The sequence below is a fragment of the Colletotrichum destructivum genome, chromosome 11 (genome assembly GCF_034447905.1).
Source record: "Colletotrichum destructivum chromosome 11, complete sequence".
Lineage (NCBI taxonomy): Eukaryota > Fungi > Ascomycota > Sordariomycetes > Glomerellales > Glomerellaceae > Colletotrichum > Colletotrichum destructivum.
This window is the reverse complement of record NC_085906.1, coordinates 353,313-378,708: the sequence shown is the minus strand read 5'-3', so window position 1 is coordinate 378,708 and position 25,396 is coordinate 353,313. Positions and strand designations below refer to the sequence as shown.

At 53.0% G+C, this 25,396-nt stretch overlaps 7 protein-coding genes across 7 annotated transcripts; 3 read left to right on the top strand and 4 right to left on the bottom strand.

The window, feature by feature from the left end:
- The first annotated feature begins 44 nt into the window (after positions 1-44).
- On the top strand, positions 45-3,239 carry CDEST_15277 (Putative Ulp1 protease family catalytic domain, papain-like cysteine peptidase superfamily). The gene is made up of 3 exons (XM_062931433.1): positions 45-553; positions 665-1,384; positions 1,469-3,239. The coding sequence occupies exons 1-3, from the start codon at positions 419-421 to the stop codon at positions 3,155-3,157; spliced, it is 2,544 nt and encodes an 847-aa protein (XP_062787484.1). The 5' UTR covers positions 45-418; the 3' UTR covers positions 3,158-3,239.
- A 1,128-nt stretch (positions 3,240-4,367) lies between these two features.
- CDEST_15276 (uncharacterized protein) lies at positions 4,368-4,821 on the bottom strand (the record flags this gene model as incomplete). Its single annotated transcript, XM_062931432.1, has 2 exons — positions 4,368-4,623; positions 4,718-4,821. 2 exons carry the CDS (start codon positions 4,819-4,821, stop codon positions 4,368-4,370), a joined length of 360 nt encoding a protein of 119 aa, XP_062787483.1.
- A 30-nt stretch (positions 4,822-4,851) lies between these two features.
- On the bottom strand, positions 4,852-5,699 carry CDEST_15275 (uncharacterized protein; the record flags this gene model as incomplete). The annotated part of the gene is made up of 2 exons (XM_062931431.1): positions 4,852-5,625; positions 5,688-5,699. The coding sequence occupies 2 exons, from the start codon at positions 5,697-5,699 to the stop codon at positions 4,852-4,854; spliced, it is 786 nt and encodes a 261-aa protein (XP_062787482.1).
- Positions 5,700-13,072: 7,373 nt separating this feature from the next.
- On the top strand, positions 13,073-14,638 carry CDEST_15274 (Putative peptidase, metallopeptidase, H-type lectin domain, H-type lectin domain superfamily; the record flags this gene model as incomplete). Its single annotated transcript, XM_062931430.1, has 2 exons — positions 13,073-14,368; positions 14,426-14,638. The coding sequence occupies 2 exons, from the start codon at positions 13,073-13,075 to the stop codon at positions 14,636-14,638; spliced, it is 1,509 nt and encodes a 502-aa protein (XP_062787481.1).
- A 1,142-nt stretch (positions 14,639-15,780) lies between these two features.
- CDEST_15273 (Putative PAZ domain, Piwi domain, ribonuclease H-like superfamily, argonaute, linker 1) lies at positions 15,781-18,224 on the top strand (the record flags this gene model as incomplete). Its single annotated transcript, XM_062931429.1, has 3 exons — positions 15,781-17,029; positions 17,081-17,328; positions 17,376-18,224. The coding sequence occupies 3 exons, from the start codon at positions 15,781-15,783 to the stop codon at positions 18,189-18,191; spliced, it is 2,313 nt and encodes a 770-aa protein (XP_062787480.1). The 3' UTR covers positions 18,192-18,224.
- A 1,965-nt stretch (positions 18,225-20,189) lies between these two features.
- Positions 20,190-21,386, bottom strand: CDEST_15272 (uncharacterized protein). Its single transcript, XM_062931428.1, has one exon. It carries the CDS (start codon positions 21,307-21,309, stop codon positions 20,296-20,298), a length of 1,014 nt encoding a protein of 337 aa, XP_062787479.1. The 5' UTR covers positions 21,310-21,386; the 3' UTR covers positions 20,190-20,295.
- Positions 21,387-21,669: 283 nt separating this feature from the next.
- On the bottom strand, positions 21,670-22,953 carry CDEST_15271 (uncharacterized protein; the record flags this gene model as incomplete). The annotated part of the gene is made up of 3 exons (XM_062931427.1): positions 21,670-22,151; positions 22,530-22,678; positions 22,862-22,953. The coding sequence occupies 3 exons, from the start codon at positions 22,951-22,953 to the stop codon at positions 21,670-21,672; spliced, it is 723 nt and encodes a 240-aa protein (XP_062787478.1).
- Between the last annotated feature and the right edge of the window lie 2,443 nt (positions 22,954-25,396).

Below are 25,396 nucleotides of genomic sequence, written 5' to 3'. Positions count from 1 at the left end.
TTAAATTATTAGCTGGCGGTGCGCAGGTCAACCTAGGCCTCCATCCTTGATTCCTTGCAAACTTACAGAGCACAGACCAGCGTTAGTCATAGCGGAACGAGACTGAACGAGACTAATAATCTCGTTCGGCCCAGTAGCGGAAGGTAACGCGACTGTTGCGCTCTTGCTCAAGAACGCTATCTTCCACCCCGCGCCATCTTCATCACAAGCAACAGCAGTCAATTCTCTCTTAGTCTGGCAATACTTGCTGGCCAACGCATATGATGTGCGTTCTATCCCGATACGAAGGTTCCCCGACTGGACTGGGTTGAACTTTCACTTTACGCCTGCCTGCGACATCTCTCCTCGATCCTCAACACCCAACTTTGACCGCCGCATCCATTCAACGCACCCCTTTTTGGGTGCAAACTGCCACCAAATGGATGAAACACCAGAATCCTCCACACAATCGACGATTTGTCCCCCGGCGCCCGTCGCAAGGCACCAGACGACGGCGATCGGAGTCGGAAGCCTGCGGTCGCCCAAGGCATCTCCATCACATGAACCAGCGCTGGTAACCGATCCACCATTCCATCCACCCACATCCCAAGGCCTATTTTCCAACTCCTACCGTCCTTGTTCTATTACATTCATTCAGCTGACGCGCATTCTCTGCTCCAAGTAGTACAGCTTGTTCCTCTCCGACCTCGCTCTCATCGACCGCAACGTTCCGCTTCCCGAGCTCCGCGAAGAAGTCGACAAGTCCCTCGCCCAGTTCAAGCCACAAACCGCCGTCGACGTCCGCATCGCCTACGTCGCGGACACTTCCAAGCTCCGCCAGACGCGCAAGATGGTGGAAAACGGCCTGGGCGCGCACGAGAAGAGGCGGCTCCGCAACATGACTACGGCCCAGAGCCGACGGCGATGTGCCGGCAACCTCTCCCAGTACCACGACAAACTCGACAAACTCTGCGGCGGTCGCCGCTCTTGGCTGCCGCGCGGTATCCCGGTTGACACAATCTCATACGACACAGTGCTGAACCTCCGCAAGATCATTGAGTGGACGCTCTCACATGGCGAGAGACTCGACAGCCTGTGGGAACCCGGCGGACATCTGCACGATGTCCCGTACCAAAAGAAACCTCTTGATGCCGTGTGGAAGCGTCTTTCGCAACAGTCAGGCAATGCCATTATCCACCGTCCGAACTGCAGCAACAAGGGCCGCCAACAAGACCAGGACAGAGAAACACAGCAAGGCAGCTTACAAGAGGGGGAAGAGGAAGACGGTTCGGGTGGAGCGAGTGGCGACGACGGTTCCCCCAATTTCAACGGCGACACCAAGAACTCCTTTGGGGGCGAGGATGATGACGGTGATTGGGGTCCAGATGGTGTCGATGTTTCTTCCGTGAGTCATTCCATCTACTATTTCTTGTTCCAGAATACCTACCCTTAAGTATGTTTGTTCTCTCTAACTGGCGACGTGAAATAGAGTCAAGACAGCGATCCGGGTGCTGAAGAAGAGTCCATCGAATATGAACGTCGAATACAGCGCGACACCATTGTCCGCAGGTCCCTAGACGACAGCTTCTGTTTCTCCCGCGCAAGATCGAGCGCGACCAAGGACGTTGACAACACCGACGACGGCGGTGTGTTCCCACAACATAGTCCACTAGTAAAAAAGCTGAGCGTTCCTGCACCGATCGAACCTTATGACGAGGACCTCGTGACAAAAGACATTCCAGACGCATCGAGGTCAACTGTCCAGGTCGTCAACCCAGACATCAACAGCAATGCATCGCTGTCTCGCCAAAACACTGGTCTCGCCGCCAACGCACCCTTTTCCGCTGCCTCGCCCTCCTCTGTCCCGCCACCTTCGCTTGCCATCCCGGCTTGCGCCACTAACACGGCCTCCTCCGTCGACCCACCTCACCATCCGCTTCCTCCTGCTGTTTCTATTTCAAGGGGCTCTTCTGGCGGCTCCAAGTGGCAGACGGCTATGTCAGCTGAGTCTGTCTCGGATTCCACGCTGGGTAAAAGAGAGGGACGGCCTGCATCCGAAAGCCTTGAAAATGTTCCCAAACGACAGTGTGTAGCAACACTCCCCAAAAGGAGGTTTGATCTGAGAGTGAGGCATGGCTTCAATGCCGAATGCCTGGAGGACGGCCAGTACGTTGAAGGAACCGTTATCTCGGAAGTTCTTAGCACATTTTGCGCGCTGTGTCCCCTCTCGATGATGTGTATAGACCCACTGGTGTCCAACAACGGCATTCCACAACGCCTGAGGGCCGATTTCCTCTCGCAACGAGACATGACCATTCTCTATCCTTTGAACCTCACGTCTCGGGGCAAGCATTGGGTCTTGGTAACGGCATCGACAACGTCAGTCAACATATACGACTCACTGCCCAGCGCGACGGACGAAGTCGAGTTAGCGGGCTTACTGCGAAGCCTTCTGTCCCTCGTTGCGGAATCAACAGCCCCAGACGACCCTCCTACCCCCTCCCGCATTTCGTGCCCGCAACAGTCGAACACGACTGATTGCGGCGTCGCTGTTATTGTCAACGGACTGTATGTGATCGCCGGGCAAGATATCCCAGCAACTGTGGAATACTCCCTCTGGCGCCGTGTTCTTCTTGCCTTCAGTACAGGACGGAAGGCTGTCACGGAGATCGTGCTACAAGACTCGGAACAGCCCCTTGCCGTGACGAACCACGGCGCGCCACTCCCGCCCGCACCTCCGGCAACCATGACCGAGGCCGAGCTGATATCGTGGGATGAACGTTACCGAGAATTCCGTCAGAATATCATGGCCACCGCTCGGGCACAGCTTGGTGCAAGACTCACGCATCAGCAACGCATGGGGGAGATGCTGGAGGACGTCATTGGCGTCTTTGGGGGGCTCCAGCTCGCAGGGTCTGGCACACCGGGCATGGATCAGATCCATGAAGAACTCGCAAACTGTCACTCGGCGTTGCAGAGCCTGGCTAGACTCCGCCGAGCTGAGACATCCATGATTGACGAGCTCAAAGCCAGATGCGCAAGACTGGCCGAAGCACAAGGCCGCCGGGCAATAGTCCAGCTGGAGCTGGCCAAGCTGACTGACGTGATGCACGACGAATGTGAGTTACTCAACGATCGTCTGGCAGCTTTCCGTCCCTGGGATGTGCTTTATACGTAGACAGTGCCAGGGTATAGGCATCCTGAAACAATAGAAGAGTTTATACTTATTACACTACAGAATTGAAGTGACTTGCTCCACATGCTTTCTCTATATCCGTCTGACTGCGGCTTTCCTATGTCTTTTCATTTCCGGTCTTGCTTATCTTTAGGCTCGCTCCTAGGCCAGTAACATGAGGTTTAATGGCATGAGGTTGGTCATGCGGTTAGAACTGGAGCATCGAGGATGCTTGTCACAAGTTCTAGCAAGTTCCATTGCAGTACTTCAATTCATTAGAATATTGTTTAATGTAAGGCTTTGAATAGCGTCAGTGCAGAGCATTGCATGTCTTTGCAAACAACAAAATGGAGTAACTACCTTACTTTCTTAGTATGAGTGGGCATCACGATTAGCAACCGTGTTATACAAGACACCTACCCAACCGCACAAACCACTTTCGCCTAGCAGCAATTAAGACGGGGTCGAATGGGGTGCAAGCAGAGTTTACCCTGCAGGGAGATAGCATGTCACTTATATTGTGCGTCGTGGCAAGACAGTTGACCTATTTTAGACAACACCGGGAAGCTAATAGAGAGCAAAGAACATTCGTAAGCAGCTAAAGAAGAAAAGAAAAAGGTGGCATGAAGCTATCGTCGCAGTGAGTTTGAACCCTGTTTTTAAACTGAGCACCTAGACATGACGCAAATTCTGGCTCTTCATCATGCATTGACCAGATATCCTTGAGGACAGGCACCTGTCAGCCACAGATAGGGTCACCTTACTGTGGTCAATTCAGACCAAGGCTTCTTACCCGTCAGGTACATTACACGGCATCGATATTCTGTCACTTTGTGAATCGAATCAACGATCACTGATTGCCATTTTGCAACATGGGGAGGTTCCTACCCTTTCTTCCTCCCCGTCTAAGCTAAACATCTGGAAACGGATGACGGAGTCAGTGGCTCTACAGGCGTTGCTGCCGCTGCTTCTGTCACTAGATGGTGGGTGTGTTTTTAGTCTTTTAAGTTTAAACACACTGGATCTCGTCTCTGCGGATTGTACAGTACCTGCTTAATTTACTACTTAATTCAACTGATTTTACGTTAGAAGATGTGATAGGCAGACAGTTGTTTGCAGGAAAGTTGTGGGAAACACTTGGAGAATATAGGTTGCTGGTAGCCGCGTGGAAGCACACGTGGTTTAGAGTCAAACTTCAGGTTCTTAGCCTGTTCTAAGCCACTATATTCATGTTGGTGGAGGCTTTGATCCTGATCTTGGAGTTGGGCTTCGGCTTCGATGACGTTCGAGCTTGGCGCTTGCCTGGTTCGAGTCTTTTGCGAAAGACAGGCTGCGTGTTCTCGTGAGCAATAGCCAGATGCACTGCTTCACGCAGATTCTCGACGATGGGTTTGAAGTCGATGCGGATGACCGCTTCCGCTTCGGCTTCGGTATGGGCATTGGCATCGCGGGCCATGCCCCGTCGGTGGCTGCAAGAGAAAAAGAAGAAGAAAACTCGTTAGCTTGGGTCCACAGCCACGGAGATGTGGACATTCGGTCGAACATCTTGGCCCGAGAACGTACCTTTTCCGGCAGATGGGTCTCGTGCATGTGCTTGCTTGGTCACCAAAGTCGGATGGGTAGAGTTCCAAGAAGGCGTCTTTCTCGGCGAGAGGTGTCCAGTCCATGGCACAAATGATGTCATCGTCTTGCTTCGCCTAGAGGCCGACATAACAATCATCGAGGTACTCGAGAATGGAGATAAGGGAAGCTGGCTTGCTTTTGGAATAGCAGATCTTGATGCCGACGACGGCGCATACAATGCCGCCGCCAGCGGTCATGTACTCTTCGCACTTGTCGGCGACGCTTTTCAAGTCTTGATAATATGCCACCTCAAAGACCAGGCGTGGCATCGGGTCGCGTGGCAGCGCAGTCCAGCCCCATTCGGGACTCAGGCGACCCAAGCGCCCGGTCTCGCCCTGAGTTAGGACGTGGCTCAAGACGTTGTCGAGATGTCCGAATTTGTTCCTGGAGGCAGCGTGGACGAGATCGGAAAACAGGATGGCTAGACGCGAATGGAGAGGGCTGTCGGTCATGCTCATGCGCAGTCGGCCACGGTCGGCGTGGTATTCGATTCGGAACTTGTGGATGGACTCGACGCCATTGAGGCGAAGCGCGTTGTGGACGAGATCGAGGGATCGAGGGTGGTACAGAACAAAGGTGCGACTTGTCCTTGAATGACTGGGGGGGGGGGGGGGGGGGGCAGGGCAGCTGAGCATGCTTTTGGCAGCTCGAACAATGCAAGCGACGACGGTGTCAGCATCATGAACAGGTTGCTGTTGGAATCTCGGGTCGATATGATCGCGGGCGCAGGGATAGCCATAGGTGTGAGAGTTTGTGTCGTGGATGTCGTGGGCGTCGTGGGCATCGCGAGCGTCGCTGTGGCCTTGATCATTGCCATCATCAGTGTTCGGCTGAAAGGAGGGGAGTTCCTTGAGAATGAATGTCAGCAGATGACAAGTCAGGAGTGAGAAGACGCAAAGAAGAGCCGCACTGGTTCCGCCATTTTCACCGCATTCCTTGTGCTGTGCGTGCTTGGATGCCCGTTGACTTGGCCTTGAAAGGGTTGTTGAAGGAGAGATTGGAAATTGTGTGTGAAACGGGAAGAGACGCGACCTGCAAATCAGAGACGCGACTTGGCTTCACTTCACTTCACAGGTTAGATGCAATTCAATGCCAGGCCACGTGATGACCGCTGTGGAGGTAGGCACCCTGATGGCTTGCCATTACTTAAGACAGGAACAGGAGTTCGACACTGCAAGACAACCAATCTGTTGATCTTACAGAGTCACTCAATCAATGCCGAACAAATAGTGCAAATCAATGCCATTGTTTGTTAGGGTGACGTTTCGTTGTTGGAGACGAAACAAGGTTGGTGCAGCAAGTCTGAAGGCGGCAGCCAAGCTCGTCGAAGCCGTGGTTACATTGCCATCTATACTTGGGCCAGTACACGACAAACAAGAGCTATGAGAGATCTTGAGGGGAAAGGGCAGGAACCTGAGGCCAGGTCTCGCACATGGAGACTTGGGCTTCGGCTGCTTTGACGACGACGGCGTCGAGAATTTCTGCCTGGATCGATGAGTGCAATGACAACAGACAGGCATAACTGGTTCAGGGGTTAGGGATAGACGCAAGTCGGCGTCGGCGTTAGTATTAGCGTCAGCAGCGGCGGCGGCGTCGGCTGCGACGACAAGAAGCTTGCAGGTTTCAATGATGCACTGCTTTCTGTCGTCGTTGACGCAGGAAGGCTTCTTTCTTCACTCTTGGTGAATGGTGGATACAGACGCAGGAGGTCGTTATTGTAATGAACGGTCGGCATGCAGGGCGAACGAGGTTGTGTGCTTAACGACCACATGAAAAACTTGTCATGGTGGTCTGGTGTAGTACACGCCCAATGGGACCTTGCGGATAGAACAAGAGTTTGGGGTATTGTGGTTGTGTTGCGGCTGAGGTGGTGATTGATTGATCGATTGTTGGAAAAAGATGGATGGAAGCGGATGTGTGGAAGTAGAGCGGACAGTGGACCAATCCGTTTCCCTCATTAGCAAACTGTTTCCCTCTTTTGGCAATCTGATTCCCTTCGCTTACCTAATGCACATCTCTAATTTGACGTCCGGTGGCTGCCTCGTATGGGCTTACATAAGATAAGGGATCTATCTGTGTGATTTTGAATTGAACCCCCTAATGGCAGACAGACATACACCAGTTTTTCCTAACAATCAATTTGCCAGCCTCTACTGCGAAGCCACGCCTTGCAAAATTGGCTCTTGCTGACATTCTTTTGACGGCATGCTCGCCAGCCGCTGAAATGTTTCCCTGATCCGACAATAGCAGAGTGGCCAACCCAGTTAGATGTGCCACACACTCTTCGCCGCAGTGGCAATAGACCCAACTATGCTGGAAACGGGGACGAAGCGGTTGCGCTTGTACAAGCTGCCTGTCTTGCTGCTACCGCCCTAGTCATATTTTGTTTTGAATCTTGCTTGCACTATGGCTCTTTTCAAAGTTGCTGTGACAAAGCCATTTAAAGACAAATTTCTAGAGACAGATAAAACAGAGAACTATTAAGATGCATAACCACTTCGTCTAAAGGAGAGGAAGTTATCTTTCTGTCTTTTATAGAAATCCAGATCGCATTACCTTAAACATCAAACAAAATAAACACGACAAAAATCTAAATCCAACGTCGTTTATCGTCATTATTCTTGACTCTTCATTATCATAATAGAATCATCACCGTCATCGCAATCATGGTGTCAGTAGAGATCAGAAACTAGATAGACCATGCAGCCACAGGCCGGCCATCTCACCAAGGCGGGGGGGTGGTTGGGAAAAGCGCAAACCAAGGACACCATAATCCGCTCACGTCCTCCTGGTTCAACGACCATCACCAACCCGCACTGCCCAACGCGCCTTTGTGCCCGAGCCCGCTCCTACGCGAAGCGTCTTCCATGATTTGCGACAGTGCTCTTGCGGCATCCCTTGCGCGGCACCTGGCAACCTCCAACTTTTCGCTCACTCCCTGCACGAGGCGCAACATGTCGGCAAGCCGCGGAGAGCCCCCCGGCGGAGACTTGACCCGAGAACATACCTCGTCGTCCGGACGCCGACGTACCACCAGCCCCTGGAGTACTGCAGCATAGAGCCGGGCCCGCTGTCCGACGTCATCGAAGCCGACAGCCGACGACACTATGTCGCTGCAGGCCGAGATGTGCAAGGCCGAGAGGTCCAGGAGTCTTCTCTGATGAGTTTCCAGCGCGTTGCAACCACGGGCAAACTGCGAGCGGCGAGGCAGCTGGGGTCTTGGCCATCCTACCTGAACACTTGCGGTCCGAGAATTCGGAGTCGGTGAACGTGCCTCCGTCTGCCTCTGTGACTGGAGAAAGGCCTGGAGCGACTGTAAGTTGTGTTGGTCATTGTGTTGATTGTTGTGTTGGATGCTGGGGGGCTGCATGTCGTGCTGGCTTTCTCGTCGGCTGTCATGTTGGTGGTCGTGCCGGTTGATGTGCCTATGCAATAATGTACCGTTTGACCATGGCCGCGTTTCGATGTTGGGACTGGGTGTGGCGGCCCGGTCGGGCATGTCCACGTCATGCATGTCGACATCATTATCAGGACCGGATACGATGGATGTTTGCGGACGGCTCCCAGCAAGTGGTGATCCCGGAACGAGCCGATGATGTAGCAGGTCTTGATTAATGAAGGAGGCTTGTTGGCGTGGATGACTTTGCAGATCGAAGAGAAGATGGTGTTGGGCCTGTGGTTGTACGGCAGGAAGGCTCCGGTGAGCAGCTTGAGATGGGGTTTGCTCGAGAGCAAATGGGTTTCGCTGAATGGAGCGAGGGTCTTCATGCTGAACGGCAAATGGGTTTTGCTGCTGCTGAACATGAGGGGCGTGTGGATGATGCAGACGATGCTGCTGCTGAGCACGAGGGTTTTCCGGAAGGATACGATGGTCCTGCTGGACAGGAGGGGGGTTGTCGTTGTCTCCGGCGCTGTCGGCCTCATGTGGAGGACTTTCTTGGACATCAGCCATCAACTCGTTCCGGAGCTTGTCCGGCCACTCCTCAACGCGGCTTTTCAGCGTGCTGTCGTAGCGCTGTGTTACGTCGCCCGCCTTGACAAGCTTGTCGAGTTTGTATCCCAGAGAGCTCCTCATCTTGCCCTGAATGGCGGCCCATTCCAGGTCAGTGAGGCTTTTTACCTTGATCCCCATCAGCGCGGCGATACCTTCAAGGGGATAGGTTTTGATCGATGTCTTCTGGATTTTGTTGTTGGCCAGGAAGTAGGACATGATGATGACCTTGTCCTTGGAACGCCAGGACAACTGAGTCTTCTGTGATGACGGGTTACACAGACGTCCGAGCTCGACGCCACGGAAGACGAATGACATGCGGTCCTGAAGAGCCTCTACATCAGAAAATGGCCTTGCACAGATAGACGACGGAGATGGAAACAAGGTTAGGTTGGGAGTCACTTACATTTGGATCGCCACCGGGGCGGCAACGAGGCTCCTCATCTGGGGTCGCCATCTAGCTGGCCTTGCAGTTTGAAGTACACGAGACGGAAGGGATGAGTTAGGTAAAAGGGCGACGATGTGTGGAGAAACAGTCTTGAAAGATGGAGAGTGTTGGTTTTGAACAAGGGAAGGGCGAGAATCGTAGAGAATTAGGAAAGAGAAATATGCCGTTGCCTTGGGCTTAAGGAGCCAAATGCCCAGTCATGTCCGATCCTTCCAGCGGTGCTTGATTCCTTCCTTAGGTACCTACCATCTGGAAAAAGCCTTGGTCACTCACTACCATGACATATACCATCTACCACCACAGACTGGGAGAGACCACATCCTCACATCTACACAAGACCACAAGACCACACAAAAAACCAGAAAACCACAAACCACAGGACCACACCAAAAGAAACACACACACACACACACACACACACACACACACACCAAAAACGTCCACCGCAGTAATCTGCCACCATGAAAACAAACCTCATCCGGCGCGCCACTGGACTGTGCATTGGTATGTTCTGCTCTGCTTCCCACGAGATCTTGAACGAAAGCCTGGTAACTAACCCGTTTTCTCAGTTGGCACTTGTCCTTAGCGGCTACCAAAAACAAAAAAAGAAAAAACAACCACAACCACCACCGTCCTTGCTGTGTTGCAACCACATACCAACTCATATCGCCCATGCGTTCCCGATGCCCTCTCGTACCGACCGGCTGTTCTGCTGCTCCCCCAAACCAAAGGTGCTCCGTCGCACGCACCCTTCCCTCCTCCAATCCCTCTCCTGCGCCCCCCTGAGAAACATCCGTCAACACACCACCCGATCCCGTGGACGCGCGGTGACATCGGTTCTGTGTGACGCGACGTTCCTCTCGGGCCGGTTGCGGAGAAAAGGGTTTTGTGGGGGGAGGGGCGCGTTTCGCAGAGTTGCGCCGTTTGAACGGACTTGGCAACGCCACCACGAGACCTCATCTCCCCCTCGGGAGCGACATCCCTTCCGCCTCGTCTGGACTGCATCGCGACTCACCTCAGAGATGGGATGACGTTTCATCGCACGCCCTGCCCGATATTGCATCGGTAGGGTGATTCACTGAGTTGCGTCATCCAGTGGGCTGTGTTGCTGAGGCGGTTGAGGATCGGTTGCGCATGGTGAGATAAGAACAATAACAACAACACCACCACCACCAGCGGTGACTGGCTGTTTGCAGACCACGCTCTCGTGGGGATTGGCGTTGGATGGTCTGGCCAGCCTCCAAAGCTTGTATTCACAGGAGTAGTGCGCGTCTCACAGCCGAAAAGCCTGGTGGTGCCGTGTGTGACCCGATTGCTGTCTCCATCTACTCCAAAACCGAGGCGGGCGGGCGATCTCCACCAGCGCTCCAAGCCCTCGACGAACGCTCGCTCCTCGTCGCTTTCAAACGGAAGGTCCGCAAACTCCGTTTCTACGGGGAGCGGCGCCGGCGCCGGCGCCTCCGAAGACGCCCGAGCGGGTTGCGCCGCCCGTCGCCGATCGAACTCATCCACCATTGCGTCGACTCTCCGGACCATGTCTGCAACCTCAGCGTCTGCGTCTGCCGTGTGCCTCGTCCGCGTGACGTGGATCGTGGCGGTCTGTTGGTCCCATCCGAATGCTGCTGCTGCTGCTGCTTCTGCCGGCGCTTCTCTCCCGTCGACCGTCACGGCGGCCTTCATGGCCAGCAGCAGCAGCAGCAGCACGGAAAAAGGCCTCGCATCGAGGCAGATATACCGGTTCCGGAAGCACCTCCTCAAGAAGAACCCAAAGAGTAAGAAACTGGAGCTGATTGACCTCCTGGATCCGGGCTACACCTACCTCGACCACCTCGGCTGGGACAAGCAGGGCAGCGCCGAGGACAACGAGGAGAAGTGGCGGCCGTCGTGGGATGCATGGCCCAACGGTGTCGGCCAGTATGGCAGCTGGATGAGCGGCTCCTTCAAGCGCTGGCGGGCCGATTACGTCGAGGCCAAGGACAAGTCCCAGTCCGAGGCCGAGACGAAGGAGAAGGAGAAGGGGAAGGAGACGTCCGCTGAAGAGAAAGCGACCAAACTTGGCGCCGCCGCTGACGAGGCAACCATCGCCACCGACGGACAAGCGCGACGGAAACACCAAACAACATCGGCTGCTGCAGAGGATGATGCCACCACCATCACTGCCACCACCACCACTGCAGCAACTGCAACAACGATGCCTGCCAACAATACTTTCCAGAAGCATGTGGAGCTGTCTCGTGGCACACTCCCCAGTATTCCGTTCCTTATAGAAAAGCTGACCGCATCGACCGCTTCGCTATCCAACGAGGAGGTACCTACCCCCCCAGCAATCATCACTCTGTTAGGAAACAAATTTGCTAACGATGCCACCCTCATTATCTTCCAGCAACCGGAGCTGCTGCCGACCGTAGTTCCCAGAATTCGCGAGGCCTTCGAGCGCATCAGCACAACTGACGGAAAGCCGGCGCAGCAGCTCTCTCCGGTTCGTGTGGGCGGGTGCTCCGTCAGGGCAGCGGGCCCAGCCGCCGCGAGCGCCGAAGCCGGCGGCCGATTTCGAGGAGCAGCACGGCGACGACGTGAACGCGGCCGCCTCCTCCCATACCCGCGCCGCCGGCATGGAAGGGATACCAGCTCCAGTGAGCTGCCGCGAGTTGAGGGAGTTTTATCACTGGTACAGGAACGTCTACCGTCGGTCGATATGAGCGGCTCAGACGGGGTTGTGCGCGATGTGAAAGGGCTGAGATGGAGGGGTTTGGAGATGTGCCGCTTGTTGTGACATCTCCACATGTTGTGTTCTTGTGCCACTTAGGGACAGTCATTCGAAGGGCGCATTCATGAAGTTGGAGATGATGATGAAGGTCAGGGCAAATGCGCGGTAGCGCGTGGTGGAACACGATGTATCTGCACACCTGCAAGACCATTGAGTACTGGGCAACGAACAGTACCTAAGATAAGATAAGTTTGCGCGCTGCTCTGGCAGGGCCCATTGGGAAAATGGGGCGATGACAATCCGACCCAATTGGATATTTGACATGGTATTTTGCTAAAGAACAATTCTTATTAGTAGATATTTCCCCCTTCTTGTAGTACTAAATGAAATTAGATTTCTCCAAGTTTGTAGGTAGTAACTCTAGTGCGACTTAAAGCTAAGGGATGGAAGTCTAAGTAGCCCTTCCTATACATTATACCCTCTAATCCAACTTAATCTATCAATGGTTGTAAAAGCCGTCAGGTAGTTTAGATCATTAGCACCCTATTTAACTGTCTAGAGACCCTAGCAGGGCTCTATTTGGATATTGTCCTGCAGGTTTATGCATTAGGGTAACCGTGGAGTGCTGTGGCGTCCACTCCGCTGCTGGATTGAATGCGCCCTTGAGACTCTGCTGACTGTGCTGACCGTGACAGCGCCAAGAATCGTACGAGATTCATGCACCTGTTCGGAGCTGTGGTCTGTATGATGGCCGCCTTGCAGCACACCAATACACCCTGCCAGGCGCTTGTGTCCTTCTAGGAGCTTACAGCATCTGAACCTCGTCGGGATTGCCTCCGCGTCAACATCGCCGGGCTCGTCCTGCACATTCAGGCTCTGAATGGCTCGGGTTCGCCGCCTGAGTGAGAATGAAGAAATCTCCCGAAGGGGATAGGTGGGCAGCACTGCATATAATACGGGCTTTCCGAAAGGGACATAAGGCACGAAATGAATTTGTGATAATTTAGGAGTATAAACATGAAGGACTCCGAGCGGACTTTGGAACACCTTTGACTCTCAACTCCAACACGATCATTCACCCAGCTTATTGCATACTTAACAGACAAATACATCCTTCACTTAAACACTTCAAGTTCCCAGCACCCTAAAATGTCCGACATTTATCAGATATGCTTCATTCGCAACGTTGCGGCTGAGCTGGCCGACTCCGCCATCGACTTTGCCGTCCAGGAACGTCCCAGCAATGCCCCTGACGAGGATCGCCTGGCTTTGTCTAGGTCACGTCTCTGGCGGACCGGCCGCGAGCTGCGCGTCCGCTTCCTCGACGGCTCGGCCATCATTCAAGGCCGCGTCCGCGCTTGCGCCGACGAGTGGCAGCGCTACGCCAACATCAAGTTCAACTGGGTCGACTCGGGCGATGCCGACATCCGCGTCTCCATCGGCGACGGCGGCGGGTCCTGGTCGTACCAGGGCACCGACAACGGGGTCATCCCCCAGAATGAAAAGACGATGAACCTCGGCTGGCTGCACGACGACACGGAGGACCGAGAGGTCAGCCGTGTGGTGCTACACGAATTCGGCCACGCCCTCGGCTGCCACCACGAGCACCAATCCCCGGCCGCGAGCATCAAGTGGAACGAGCAGGCTGCGTTCAGCTACTTCATGCGCGTAAACGGCTGGACCGAGGAGCAGGTCCGCGCCAACGTCCTCAATCTGTTCCCCGGCGAGGAGACCAACTTCTCAGCCTTCGACCCGCTGTCCATCATGCTGTACTCCTTCCCAGCGGAGCTGACGCTCGATGGAACCTCGACCGAGTGGAACACAAGCCTCTCCGAGACGGACAAGGGGTTCATGAGCAGGACCTACCCTATCGAGGGCGGTATGCTGGACGGCTTCAACACGACCGAGATGCAGTCGCCGCCCATGACGTCCCAGGAGCTCACAAAGCGAGCCAACTTCAGCTTCCCGGCGCCGCCCGTGCTAGCCGTGGGTCTCACCCATCTCGATGTCGACAGGGAGCGCAACGTTCGCGTGCGCGCCGTCGCCGAGCAGATCAACAACATCACGGCCGAGGTGCATCTGAGCCAGTGGGGCGACACCAAGGCCTACTCCCTCGGGTGCGCCTGGGCGACCGTCGCCGCCGACGACCCAAACATTCAGGTCGGCGAGTTCTCCACGACCGACGACCATTCCTGGTGGGAGCCCAAGCCGGACACAGTCCGACGTATCAACTTCCCGCGCGCCTGGGGCTCGGGCGCGCCTAGGGTCGCGGTCTGGTATAGCATGCTCGACCTGGACAGCGGCAAGAGCTTCTGGCATACCGAGACGAAGGTGGAGAATGTCACGGCCGAGGGATTCAACCTCATCATCTCGGCGTACGGCGATTCCGTAATCTACGGCGGCACGGCGGTCTGGCTGGCCCACCAGCAAAACAGGGAGGGTCTGGTCAGCGGTACCTTCAGCACCACGGACATCCGCATCGACAGGCACCCGTCCCTGTAGACGAAAGGGCACGTTGAACTGCCCGATGGCACATTCCATGACCCTCCCAAGGTACTTGTCGCTCTGAGGGGGCTCAAGGTCAGCACCGACGCCAACTTGCGCCTCAAGGTGAACGTCAGCAACGTCAGCGCCACGGGCTTTGACTGGCACATTGATGGATGGGCCGACTCGCTCATCTTCTCGGGCACGGCTGACTACGTCTGCTTCGCTTGATTGAGCTTTAGGGTTTCTTGTTGAGGCTAGAGAATTAGTCTGCCTCCTGCTTAGTTCGCTGTGCAAGGGGCACAGGGAGATATCTTCTATATTGTCGTCACATGTGCAAATACAACAAGTGTGATTAGGATGTAATTTGCTAGACCTATTCCACTACATTTATTACAATAATTGCTAGCCTAGGTAAAAGATCTTAATATCTTATACAAATATAACTCAGGATTCTAAGTATGCTTGGGCTTTCAATAGCCTAGTAGAGTTCTCTAAGCTTAAGCAAAATCTGTAATTTGACGACTACAGGGAGAGGGTCGCAATAAGCGTGGCCCTTATCGCCTGCGGTTTGAGGGGGTATCCGTTCGCAGCGTCGATAGACTTGACTGCTGTCTGGAGATGTCTGGAGGTGTCTGCTAAGTGTTCGGTAGCAGATGCTCTCGATAGTGCGATGGCCATATTTGCTCCAGAGGCCATAGGGTTGCGATGGTACCTGTGTCGCTTTAGGCTTCACCACGAGCACACATGGTCGCTCAGAGTGTGTTGTGGCGCTGTTTTTGCTTGGATTCCAAAAACATCCTTCTCACTTTTGTTAATAAATTTTCACTGCAGAGAGAGTGTCGATCAGCTGCGCACAACTTAGCTTACCCCTATGACTCTTAGATCCCCTCACGAAGATGTACATTTGCTAACTAATTGTTACACATCCCTACCGGATCTCTAACCCCGCGCTCCTTCACGTGCTGTTCTGGCTGTTTCATGAGCCCAAACCGACTCTCCAACCTTGTCGGTTAAACGCTTGCCGCCTATTGGCCCGGCCTGACACAGCAGCATTTTTGATGACGCCACACACCTTTTGACGGGGGAGACATATATATTTAGACCGTGTTCTGCGAATCTCACACTTCACTTCAATGAAAACTCAATCATAACTAGAGAATATTTATTTCGAAACGTAAACGCAGACGTTTCGTATTCCTACAATATCATATTGTCAAAAGATCTTACACCGTCAGAAAAATGTCAACAGGTGGCCGAGGCTCAGGCGCTCGTGGACGAGGACTCCATCGTGGCAGTGGGTGGAGAGGCCGTGGTACCGGTGGCTTCCGGGGTGGCCGTGGCAGATTCCAAGGTGCTCCTGGGCGCGGACCATGCGGTGCAGCCCTAATCTTCTCGTGCGGCTTTTTAGTTGCGTTCAATATCGTGCACAGCTGGCTAACCTCTTAGATAGGACACAGGATGGAAGCATTCCTCGACCTGATACGGCTGTGACTACAATAGAAGACGCTCTCGAGGCTGACAGAGCCACGCCATCTTTGAATAAGCTTAGTTTGGAAACTGTCTTACCTCAGCGGCCGGGATACGGTACGAGAGGCACCCCCATCACACTCTGGGCTAACTATGTCGAATTGGTCACGTCTCCCAGCTTGAAGCTCTACCGATACGATATATCTGTGTCCCCGAGTACGACTGGCAGGAAACTGACCCAGGTCATCCGACTTCTGCTGCAAGCGCCGGCACTGATAGCACTCCAGCAGGATGTTGTTTCTGACTTCAAAGCGACTCTGCTTTCGCGGCAAAAGTTGTCTCAGGATAACATCCATTTCCCAATCCGCTATCGAGCCGAGGGCGAAGATGAGCCTCGGGAGAACGCTAGGGAGTATGACGTGCGACTCCGCTATGCGGGTACCTTGACTATCGCGGAGCTTACTGAGTACCTGGCGTCTACTGACTTGACGACAAACTATGTCGAAAAGCTGCCTATGATCCAGGCATTCAACATTCTTCTGAACCATTATTCCAAGTCGTCTGGGCATCTCATCACGATTGGTTCATCCAAGACTTTCTCGTTGAGCCAGAGCTCTTCCGCTCTAGACATTGGCGCTGGATTAACCGCCATGCGAGGTTTCTTTGCCAGCGTTCGAGCGGCAACCTGCCGGATCTTGGTCAATATCAATGTCAGCCACGGGGCCTTCTATCAAGCAGGTCCGCTGGATCAGTTGGTCTTGCGATTTGATGCTCAGTTAAGAAGTAAGAGCAAGATTGAAGCCTTTTTGAAGAGGCTAAGGGTAAGGACTACTCACCTTCCCGAAAGGACAAACAGGAGCGGCGAGGTTATTCCCCGGGTCAGAACCATTTTCGGGGTTGCTACCCCTAGTGACGGTCAGGGTCTTGCACATCCGCCGAGGGTAAGGGAGTACGGTGCCGGTCCGAAACATGTCGAGTTCTGGTTAGACAACCCGGCTCGGACCGAACCATCAACAAGAGAAGAGACGAGTTCAGGGAAAAGGAAGAGGAAGAATAAGAACAAGAACAAAGAAAAGGTGGCTGCCCCTTGCGACCCGTCTGCGTCTACGACAAGCGGGAAATACATTAGTGTTTACGACTTTTCCTTGACCTGTAAGTCGTCCCTACCACTCAATAGACATTCGTCTCAACAAGACAATATAGCATATGGCAGACAAATCGACAATCCAGATATTCCCGTTGTGAATGTTGGTACGAGAGAGAACCCAACGTACCTTCCGCCCGAGGTCTGCGTTGTTGTACAAGGGCAAACCGCCAAATCGCGACTGAGCCCCGGTCAGACGCAACAGATGATGCGATTTGCGGTTCGCAAGCCGAGAGATAATGCGACATCTATCGTCCAGGAGGGACTCGAAACAACTGGTCTCTCCCCGCAGACAAACGTTCTCCTGGTAACGTTTCTGCTGTCTTGTCCCGGTGCATTTACTGATGTATCCAGGGCCGATTCGGTCTCTCCGTCACGCCAAGCCTGATCACGGTTCCGGGGCGCCATCTGACGGAGCCCAAGGTTGTGTACAAGCAAAACAAGCTCGCTCGAGTGTTTTTGGGTAACTGGAGCATGGTTGACATGCAGTTCAACACGGCCGGGACTCTTAAAAAATGGTCATATGTGCTCCTTTCGCTACCGAGCTACCGAGACGCATTCAATGTGGCAAGTCTGGCTGCTGTCATTCAGAGCTTTGGAAGCGCATTAAACGCAACAGGGATCATGGTGGACCCTCCACTGCAGGGGCGCAGGCTACTTCTCAGCAGCTCAGACGATGGGCAACTGGACCAACTCCTTAAGGAAGCAGCCCTATATCTCGATTTCCTTCTCATTGTCCTACCGGATACCAACACTCCGCTCTACAACCGAATCAAACGTTGCGGCGATTTAAAGTACGGTATCCACACGATCTGTGTTGTTGGCCATAAGCTTGCCAAGCAAACAGGCCAGGACCAATACTTCGCCAATATCGCCTTGAAGATGAACCTCAAGCTAGGCGGAAACAACCAGCTAATTGACAGCTCCCAACTTGGGCTTGTCAGCGAGGATAAGACAATGGTCGTGGGGATCGACGTGACCCACCCGTCTCCAGATTCGAGCCGTCGTGCGCCGAGCGTTGCCGGAATGGTCGCCAGCGTGGATAGATGGCTTGGACAGTGGCCTGCTGTACTACGGATCCAGTCTGAGGCGCGCCAGGAAATGGTGTCAGGCTTGACGGACATGCTTAAGTTACGACTACGACTGTGGAAAGACATTGGAAAGCACTGAGACCTGCCTGAAAATATCCTTGTGTATTGCGATGGGGTCTTAGAAGGCTAATACCAGATGGTTGTTGACAAAGAAGTACCTCTCCTGCGCAAAGCATGCTAGGAAATGTACTTACCTGCCAATTAAGAAAAGGGGCTTCTGCATTTTACAGTGGTTATTGTTGGGAAGCGCCACTACACTTGCTTCTACCCTACTTGAGAGGCCGATGCGGACCGCTCATCCAACCTAAAGCCTGGAACCATAGTGGACTGAGGCGTAACAGAGGCACGAAACTGGGATTTTTTCCTGCAAGCACACGCAGCCATTCAGGGAACCGCGCGACCCGCGCACTACTTTGTGGTGCTGGACGAGATATTTTGCAACTGCTACAAAAGTATTCTGCCGCCCTTCCAGAACGTTGCTGATCTGCTTGAAGATCTAACGCAAAGCATGTGTTACATCTACGGGCGCGCCACAAAGGCCGTTAGTATCTGCACGCCTGCCTACTATGCTGATATCTTGTGCGAGCGAGCAAGATGCTATCTAAGCGGATATTATGACACCTCAACCTACTCAGCCGCATCTTCAGTGAACGGCAGTATTTAGGGACCGCCAGTAGGAAATGAGGACGTGAGGACTTATCTGAAATTAAGCAACAGCATGTTTTATATCTAAAATATCAGTTTGGGCAACTTGTGGTGCATGTAGCGTAGGACATGATGTAGTAATTCAAAGGGGAATTGTCTTCGTAAATTAAGCAACTACATAGGAGTGCTAATCTGCAACTAATACAGCTGGTTTAATGCATCTGCCCCGGTTATTAATGTAGCCCCATTGGTGATCGCCTTCCATTAGGTGCATTGTTTGTCTTATTAGCCGAATTTACTTCAATTAGTTTCATCCTACTCCTTGGGAGCATGTCTGTTGCTCTGCTATAGACTAGGACAGAGCAACTGTTGTTGCTATAATAAGCATTAAGCTAACACCTGCCTCCCAGGTGTGTAGCCGTCCTAGTTGACACCGGTGCTCCTGACCACACCTCGAATAGTGTCGCGCCGTTGGCAAGAGCGTGTCGCCTAGCCGATTGACGACGACGGTGGTGATGACTTCGCCTCGAGCATATAGCCGTTGGCCCGGGCATCGAATGAGTGGCTGATAGCGATAGGGGCTCAACATGTGCATTGAAGACAGCTGAGAGATGAAGTTTGGGTGAAGAATATCATGTTTGCGCCGCCAGTCAACACCTGTCAACTTGTCATAAAATAACTCACTAATACAAAACACCGTGTGCTTTTTGTTTGTTAATTAGATCTAGGCATGAGGTGAATTGGTACATGGAGGCCTTGAAACATACCTGTCTTCACTCTCCTTTCTAGAGAGATTAGCAAGCCAGATAGGGGAATGCGTGTAAACTAGATGAACAAGCTGTATGTAACGCTAGACTAGCGCAGTATAGATCAAAGAACCATGAAATGCGATTTGCTAGCATAGCTTGGCTAGTTTCGGAAGCAGCATTCTGCGGGAGGATGTAGATTGTCGGTTTAGGAGACTAGGTCATCATCGTTTGTCATGACGCCGATATAAACTAATGTGTGGCTACCAGCCAATTTCTCCATAGGAATGCCGGCTAGAATGCAATGTCAGCAACTATAACCCCCTCTCGTAATCCCTCTCTAGTTAATTGATAACGCTTTTACCGTTTTCGAACCCTTCGTAGGCTACACTTCCAGCAACTTCATTGGTACATAACCCGCGGATCATCCTGAACCAATGTGCATAGGATTGCGTCCCGTCGATCCTAAGGCCATCATATTCTACTTGCCTAGAACGGCCTTCAGGAGGCTGAAAGGAAGAATCGAGTCTTGCTGTCCTCTGCTCGTGGATTCCAGTCATTTTGTGCATTACAATTTAGTATCGACCAGCCAAAAGGAGTCTTCAGATCAAAACGTGGCTCAGGCATCAGTAGATAGCACGCTCTCGCTAGAATCAATGTCATCCTAATACCAGAACTACCGGTAAACAATCTGTCCTGCTCAAGCAACGACCGTAACCCAAGACTAAAATCCAATGCTAAACATCAACGAATGAAGCCACACTACCATGACTCAAACCCTGCACACGCCCCTCAGATCAAGTCAGAGTATCTGTAAACATACCGCCTATCATCCAACAAATCCAACGCCGCCTGTCTTCCCTTGGCCTCTATCCTCGACTTAGCAATCTGCGCATCCAACTTCTCCTGCGAACTCCCTCTCAGCCGTGCACTCCCTTCATCAAACCTCCTCTTCACCTCAGGCGGACACCTCTCAGGCAATACATGTCTGGGAATCGGTCCCTTCCCCACTTCAACGCCATAATACCTCAACGCATTGTTCAGTCCCCTCAATAAAGTGTCCGGTTCGTAAGCCACCTCCATGGCCATGAAATGGGTGAAGCCCGCAAGGGATAGAAGAGGCATACCACCCCAGGGAAGCTGATGCGCGGCATTCGGATTCCGAATCACACTCTTGTGGTCGATGTAGAAAGCCTCGAGAAACCATTTGAGTTCAGCATCGGCGGTGTCTTGGGCGCTGAACATCCAGTTTCCCTTGAGGGACTTTTTCCAGAGATTCTCGTCGGTGGGGAAGCCTATGGCGTCGAGCCAGGAGGACCAGACCTCCGGCGTGATGTAGCCGGAGCGCTGCGTGTCAAGTTTAGAGAAGAAGATGGACATTAGGTTGTCGAATGGGGGAGTCGGATTCCCGTTGCTGTAGAAGAAGTGGTCTTTCCACTGGGATGGGGGAGGTGGTGGTTGTGTCGGAGGGGGACCGAAGCCAGGTGGTGCGTTCGAGTTCCCTCCATGTTGCGATTGTGACCGAGGTGCCGAATAATGTTGCTGTGATTGTTGTTGTTGTTGTTGCTGCTGCTGCTGTTGGAACTTCAAGAATTCCTGCCACTGATCCCATTGGGCTTGTTGCCATTGCTGTGACTGTGCCTGCGGAGGGGGTGCCTGAAAGCTTGGTTGCTGCTGCTGAGGCGAAGCAGGTGATGGAACGGCCTGTCTGGTCGGCGAGTTGTTCCGCGCCGGCAAAGGCGGTGGCCCCCCTCCTCCGACTTCATATCCCGGAGGCCGGGGCGGGATCGGTGGCGGAACATCCATAAAGCTGACCAAAACACTGTTACCCACAACTCAGTTTGAGTTCCAGTAAAAAAGGTCTGAATCGAAGCGAACTGGGAATCACGCCCCTTGTGAGAAAAAGAGGCTCGGCAAACATCTTTATGAACAGTTCTAAGGTTATTAGACGGGTTGGAAGTTGGGTCTCTTGGTCTCCATCCTTGAAAAGCCCACCCGTCAACCTGGTCGGCAAAAGTAGCTTATCGGCTATAGAACTCCATTCGCAAGGCAGATTCCGTCTTGCCTTGCAGGCCATAAACTGCCTAGTCGGGGATAACCTCATGCGCCAAGACATGACTATTGCCACTTGCAGCCCGCTAAGACTACTAACTAGCACTAGCGATTTCAGCTCCCCCGCAGAAACGGCTGCTCTTGAGAACCTGATAGGTTGTAGCTTTGCACCATATCAGAACCATTTTCCACTTCAGCCAGCCCAAACTCCCCCGTGCCCTCAATGTTATAGGGCTGATTGGCCGTGTCTCTAATCCTTCTCTGACTTGATCGGCCTCCATCCGAAATATCGTGAAACATCGGCGGATACGAGGGCTTCGGATGCAATATCGATTTCCGCCTACTGTGCTTGTCCCTGGAAAATTTCCTGTGTAACCTTCTCGAGCGAGGTAGAGACTGGCTCGGCCGATATGCCAAAGCCCCAAGGTCAAAACCGGCTTTGCCAATTGCCTTCGCCGTTGTCAGGAAGTTATCGCTTCCGGTCCCAGCATAGAAAATACGTCGGTCCTCGGAACAAATCTCTCCCGATAGAGCCTTAGCGAGTATGACCTCGTACAACGTAGCCAAGCCCTGAACATGGACGTGACTCCATTTTCCTGTTCCTTCGCTAACATACTAAGCATGCCCATTTACAAGGGGCCAAGGAGGAAGAAGAGGAGCCAAATGGACACCTGGAAGTGATGTGCGACCGAGGAAAGCGTCTTTCGGGTGAGCTTGTCCGTGTCCGACATAACGTGGTTGAAGGCAGGGTTGTACACGATGTCGATGATCCTTAGAATGGATCATCGATGTGATGACAGATGGGAGTCCTGCCGGTCTTGATCGTCTTCGTCTTCGTCTTGGTTGTTGTCGTCATCATCGTCTCGGGGATGTTGGCGGAGGACCCAAAGCGTAAAGGGTTCGGACCGAACGTTGGAGCGGGCGGCGACGGCTTCGTTGTATTGATCAAGAAGGGATTCCTAGGACATTCTGACCTTTTCGAGAGGCTCCGACAAGTCCCGGTCGATGTTGCGGAGGTAGTTTGCGAGGCGCTGATGGTCGACATCGACGAGGGACTACGCTGGAGGCGGCGGTTCGAGGGCTTTCGATGGTGATGTTACCTCCCTGCCCATTGCTGCTGCTGCTGCTGAGGGAGAGGTAAGCAAAGAAACGAAAGATGCACCAAGTGACAGATGTATGTACTCTGTGTGTGTGGTGTGGATGAATCAATGGTGATGGGACGACTGCTGTGGCGATAATGAGGAACGAATGAGTGGTTGTAATCAACAATGTGGGGAGATGGAGGATGAATAGAGGAGGAACAAACAGGACAATCCTTCGGGTTGCAATGTGGGATGGGGACTGGGCGTGTCGAGTTGCAGAGAAGTTGGGTGTCGTCGTCGCCATCGTCATCATCATCGATGTTGCTGTCGTCGTTGTTGTCGTTGTTGTCGTTGTTGGCGGTTGAAGCAACAGCAAGAGGGCACGAGACTTAGCCAACAGTGGAAAGGTGACGGTGGCGGTGCGGGACGGCGTTCGGAGCCTCAGCGCCACATGAAATGGTCTCGAGGATGTGCGGCAATGATTTTGGTTCCGGTGGAAGGGGCAGGAGTGGATCAGGCGTTGATTGAAGATTCGTATTGGTGGTGAACCAGACGTTCACGTGAAAACCAACAAAATGGCGAGAACAGGTACGTGATGAGGAGTAAGAAGCATAACCGGATGAATTGATAAGGACCTCCGCTCCCCGGTCGAAGTGGGGCCGGGTCCGCCCCCGGCCATCTGGATTTCGGCCTCGGAGCTATTCGAGGGACATAACATACACACTAGTACACTCGACTGAGCACCATCACTTTTCGCAAAAAGTTAGCTGCCGGCTCTCTAGTCACACGTCATCCATTGCACGAAAAGAAAGTCATCTTCGCTCAATTGAGCAGACTGGAACCCGCAGGTCAACCTACAGTGTTGGAAACAATCCCCAATAGCCTTGTTCCTCACTCGGTATCCCGACCTCGCAAGCGTTTCAACTCAACCCACGCCGTCGTCGCCGCTAAACCAGCGCAGCCCCAACAACAAGCGTCGCTGTACAGTCATCGGCCCCCAGTCAATCTGACCCAGTCAATGTGAATATGCAGAAGCAAAATCGCGTCACCCCTAGTCGCAATGCCTCGACCGGCCGACGAGAACGACGCATGCAATTGGGCGAGAACACATCTCAAGACGGAGAAAGCCAATCAATCCGCAGGCGAGTCGCCTACTGACGGGTCTGTCGCGACTGGTGTGAGATTTTGGTTTTCGACCCCGCCCAAGCGGGCCCAGCGCCTCTGCTAACGGAAACGAGCAACCCCTGATTAGCTGATTAGTAAGCCGCACCCAGAGAGTCTGGGTGCGTCTTGTGTAAGCCAACCACCTAGGTAGGTATCCTCTACCTTATCCACCATCACAAGACAAAATATTAACTAGATGGAGGAGGCTACAAGCAGAAAGGCCGTCAAGCGACGCGACACGCGCCAGGGCCCCGGGGCCGCCCGAAAAAAAAAGAAGAAAAAAAAAAGGGAAGCTCCCTACCCATCTCATCATCATTATCATCCTTGTCATCAACAAAGATACGTAATACTGCCGCTCTTAAGGAGAATTCGCGACTCCATTTTGATACCAACACCCTGAGATCCTCTTGTTTCTGGCGTCTTAAAATAATAATTGTCGCGGAGGACTCAAGCATCGTTCCCGCGACGATTCAGACCGAGGCGATGGCCTACGGGCGAGATTTCAAAAAAATCGCAAGGTCGAGATCGAACAGAACAGAGTAGTCTGCACATCGACAATACGCCGCCCGCGCTGCGCCCGCAGCTTCTCGCCGAGCTGGAGGCTCCATCGCCGTGGTCGATGAGGCCGAGTTGGCGCAGGTCGAGGATTGCTCTGAGGCGCATTGGAACGAACGCGTGCATGCACCCATGCTCCGAGACCGGGGCGGCCCGGTGCCATCACGGGAAACTCTGCGGGACAGGGACGGAGCCTCAAGTAATTACTTCAACATAATATTACACCGCGCGCATTGCCTCAAAGAACTGGGAGGGCCAGGGTGAAATGAGTGATGGTCTGCAGTAAGCGAATGCAAGGTTGCCAGCGCTGGTACACGGGACTTGGACTGCGCACTGGACCTCCGTCCTGATGCCGATGCTTCCGCCACCGCTTTCAGGCTTCGGAGGAGGTTTCTTGACCTCGGGTTCCGGTGTCGGTTCTTCCGCCAAGGATTGGGTGTCTTGCGACGAGCCTTTGTCGCCGTCCTGAGGAACGCCATCTGCGGCCTCGTAATAGTAGTGGTAATACTCTGTAGTAGTAATGATGATGGTTCAGATGTAGGGCAGAGTGGTCAGGATTCCAATGGACGAGTGGTGAAAACATCGACGTCACCATAGCATGGATGCGACCCATTAATTACCATTGTTAGACAAAGTAGGTTTCCATTCCATAAATTCCACACAATAGCTCCATGCCCGCCCAACCCACATCGAGATCACCATCTGTATTCACAAATGTGCTGTAGAGTGTCGTGGATTTGAACACTGGTTTTCTGATGTCGATTCCTACCTAAAAGGTAACTCTGTAGCATGGAGTAACTTGGCACAAGGGAAGACATAAAGATTTAAATTTTGTCAATCTTATTACATATTTTATGACTCGGTGCATTGTCTGTTGATAGGATGAATTCTTTTCATAAAAGACAAGCGCCCTGAATCACATTCCGCACTAGCACTAATTAGAATTTGCATTAATTGTTAGACACTACTATTCCTTCAATGTTTACGTTTACCCCTTACTTCCCTATCCTATCTCTAGGTAACATTGAGTCTGTATAAAT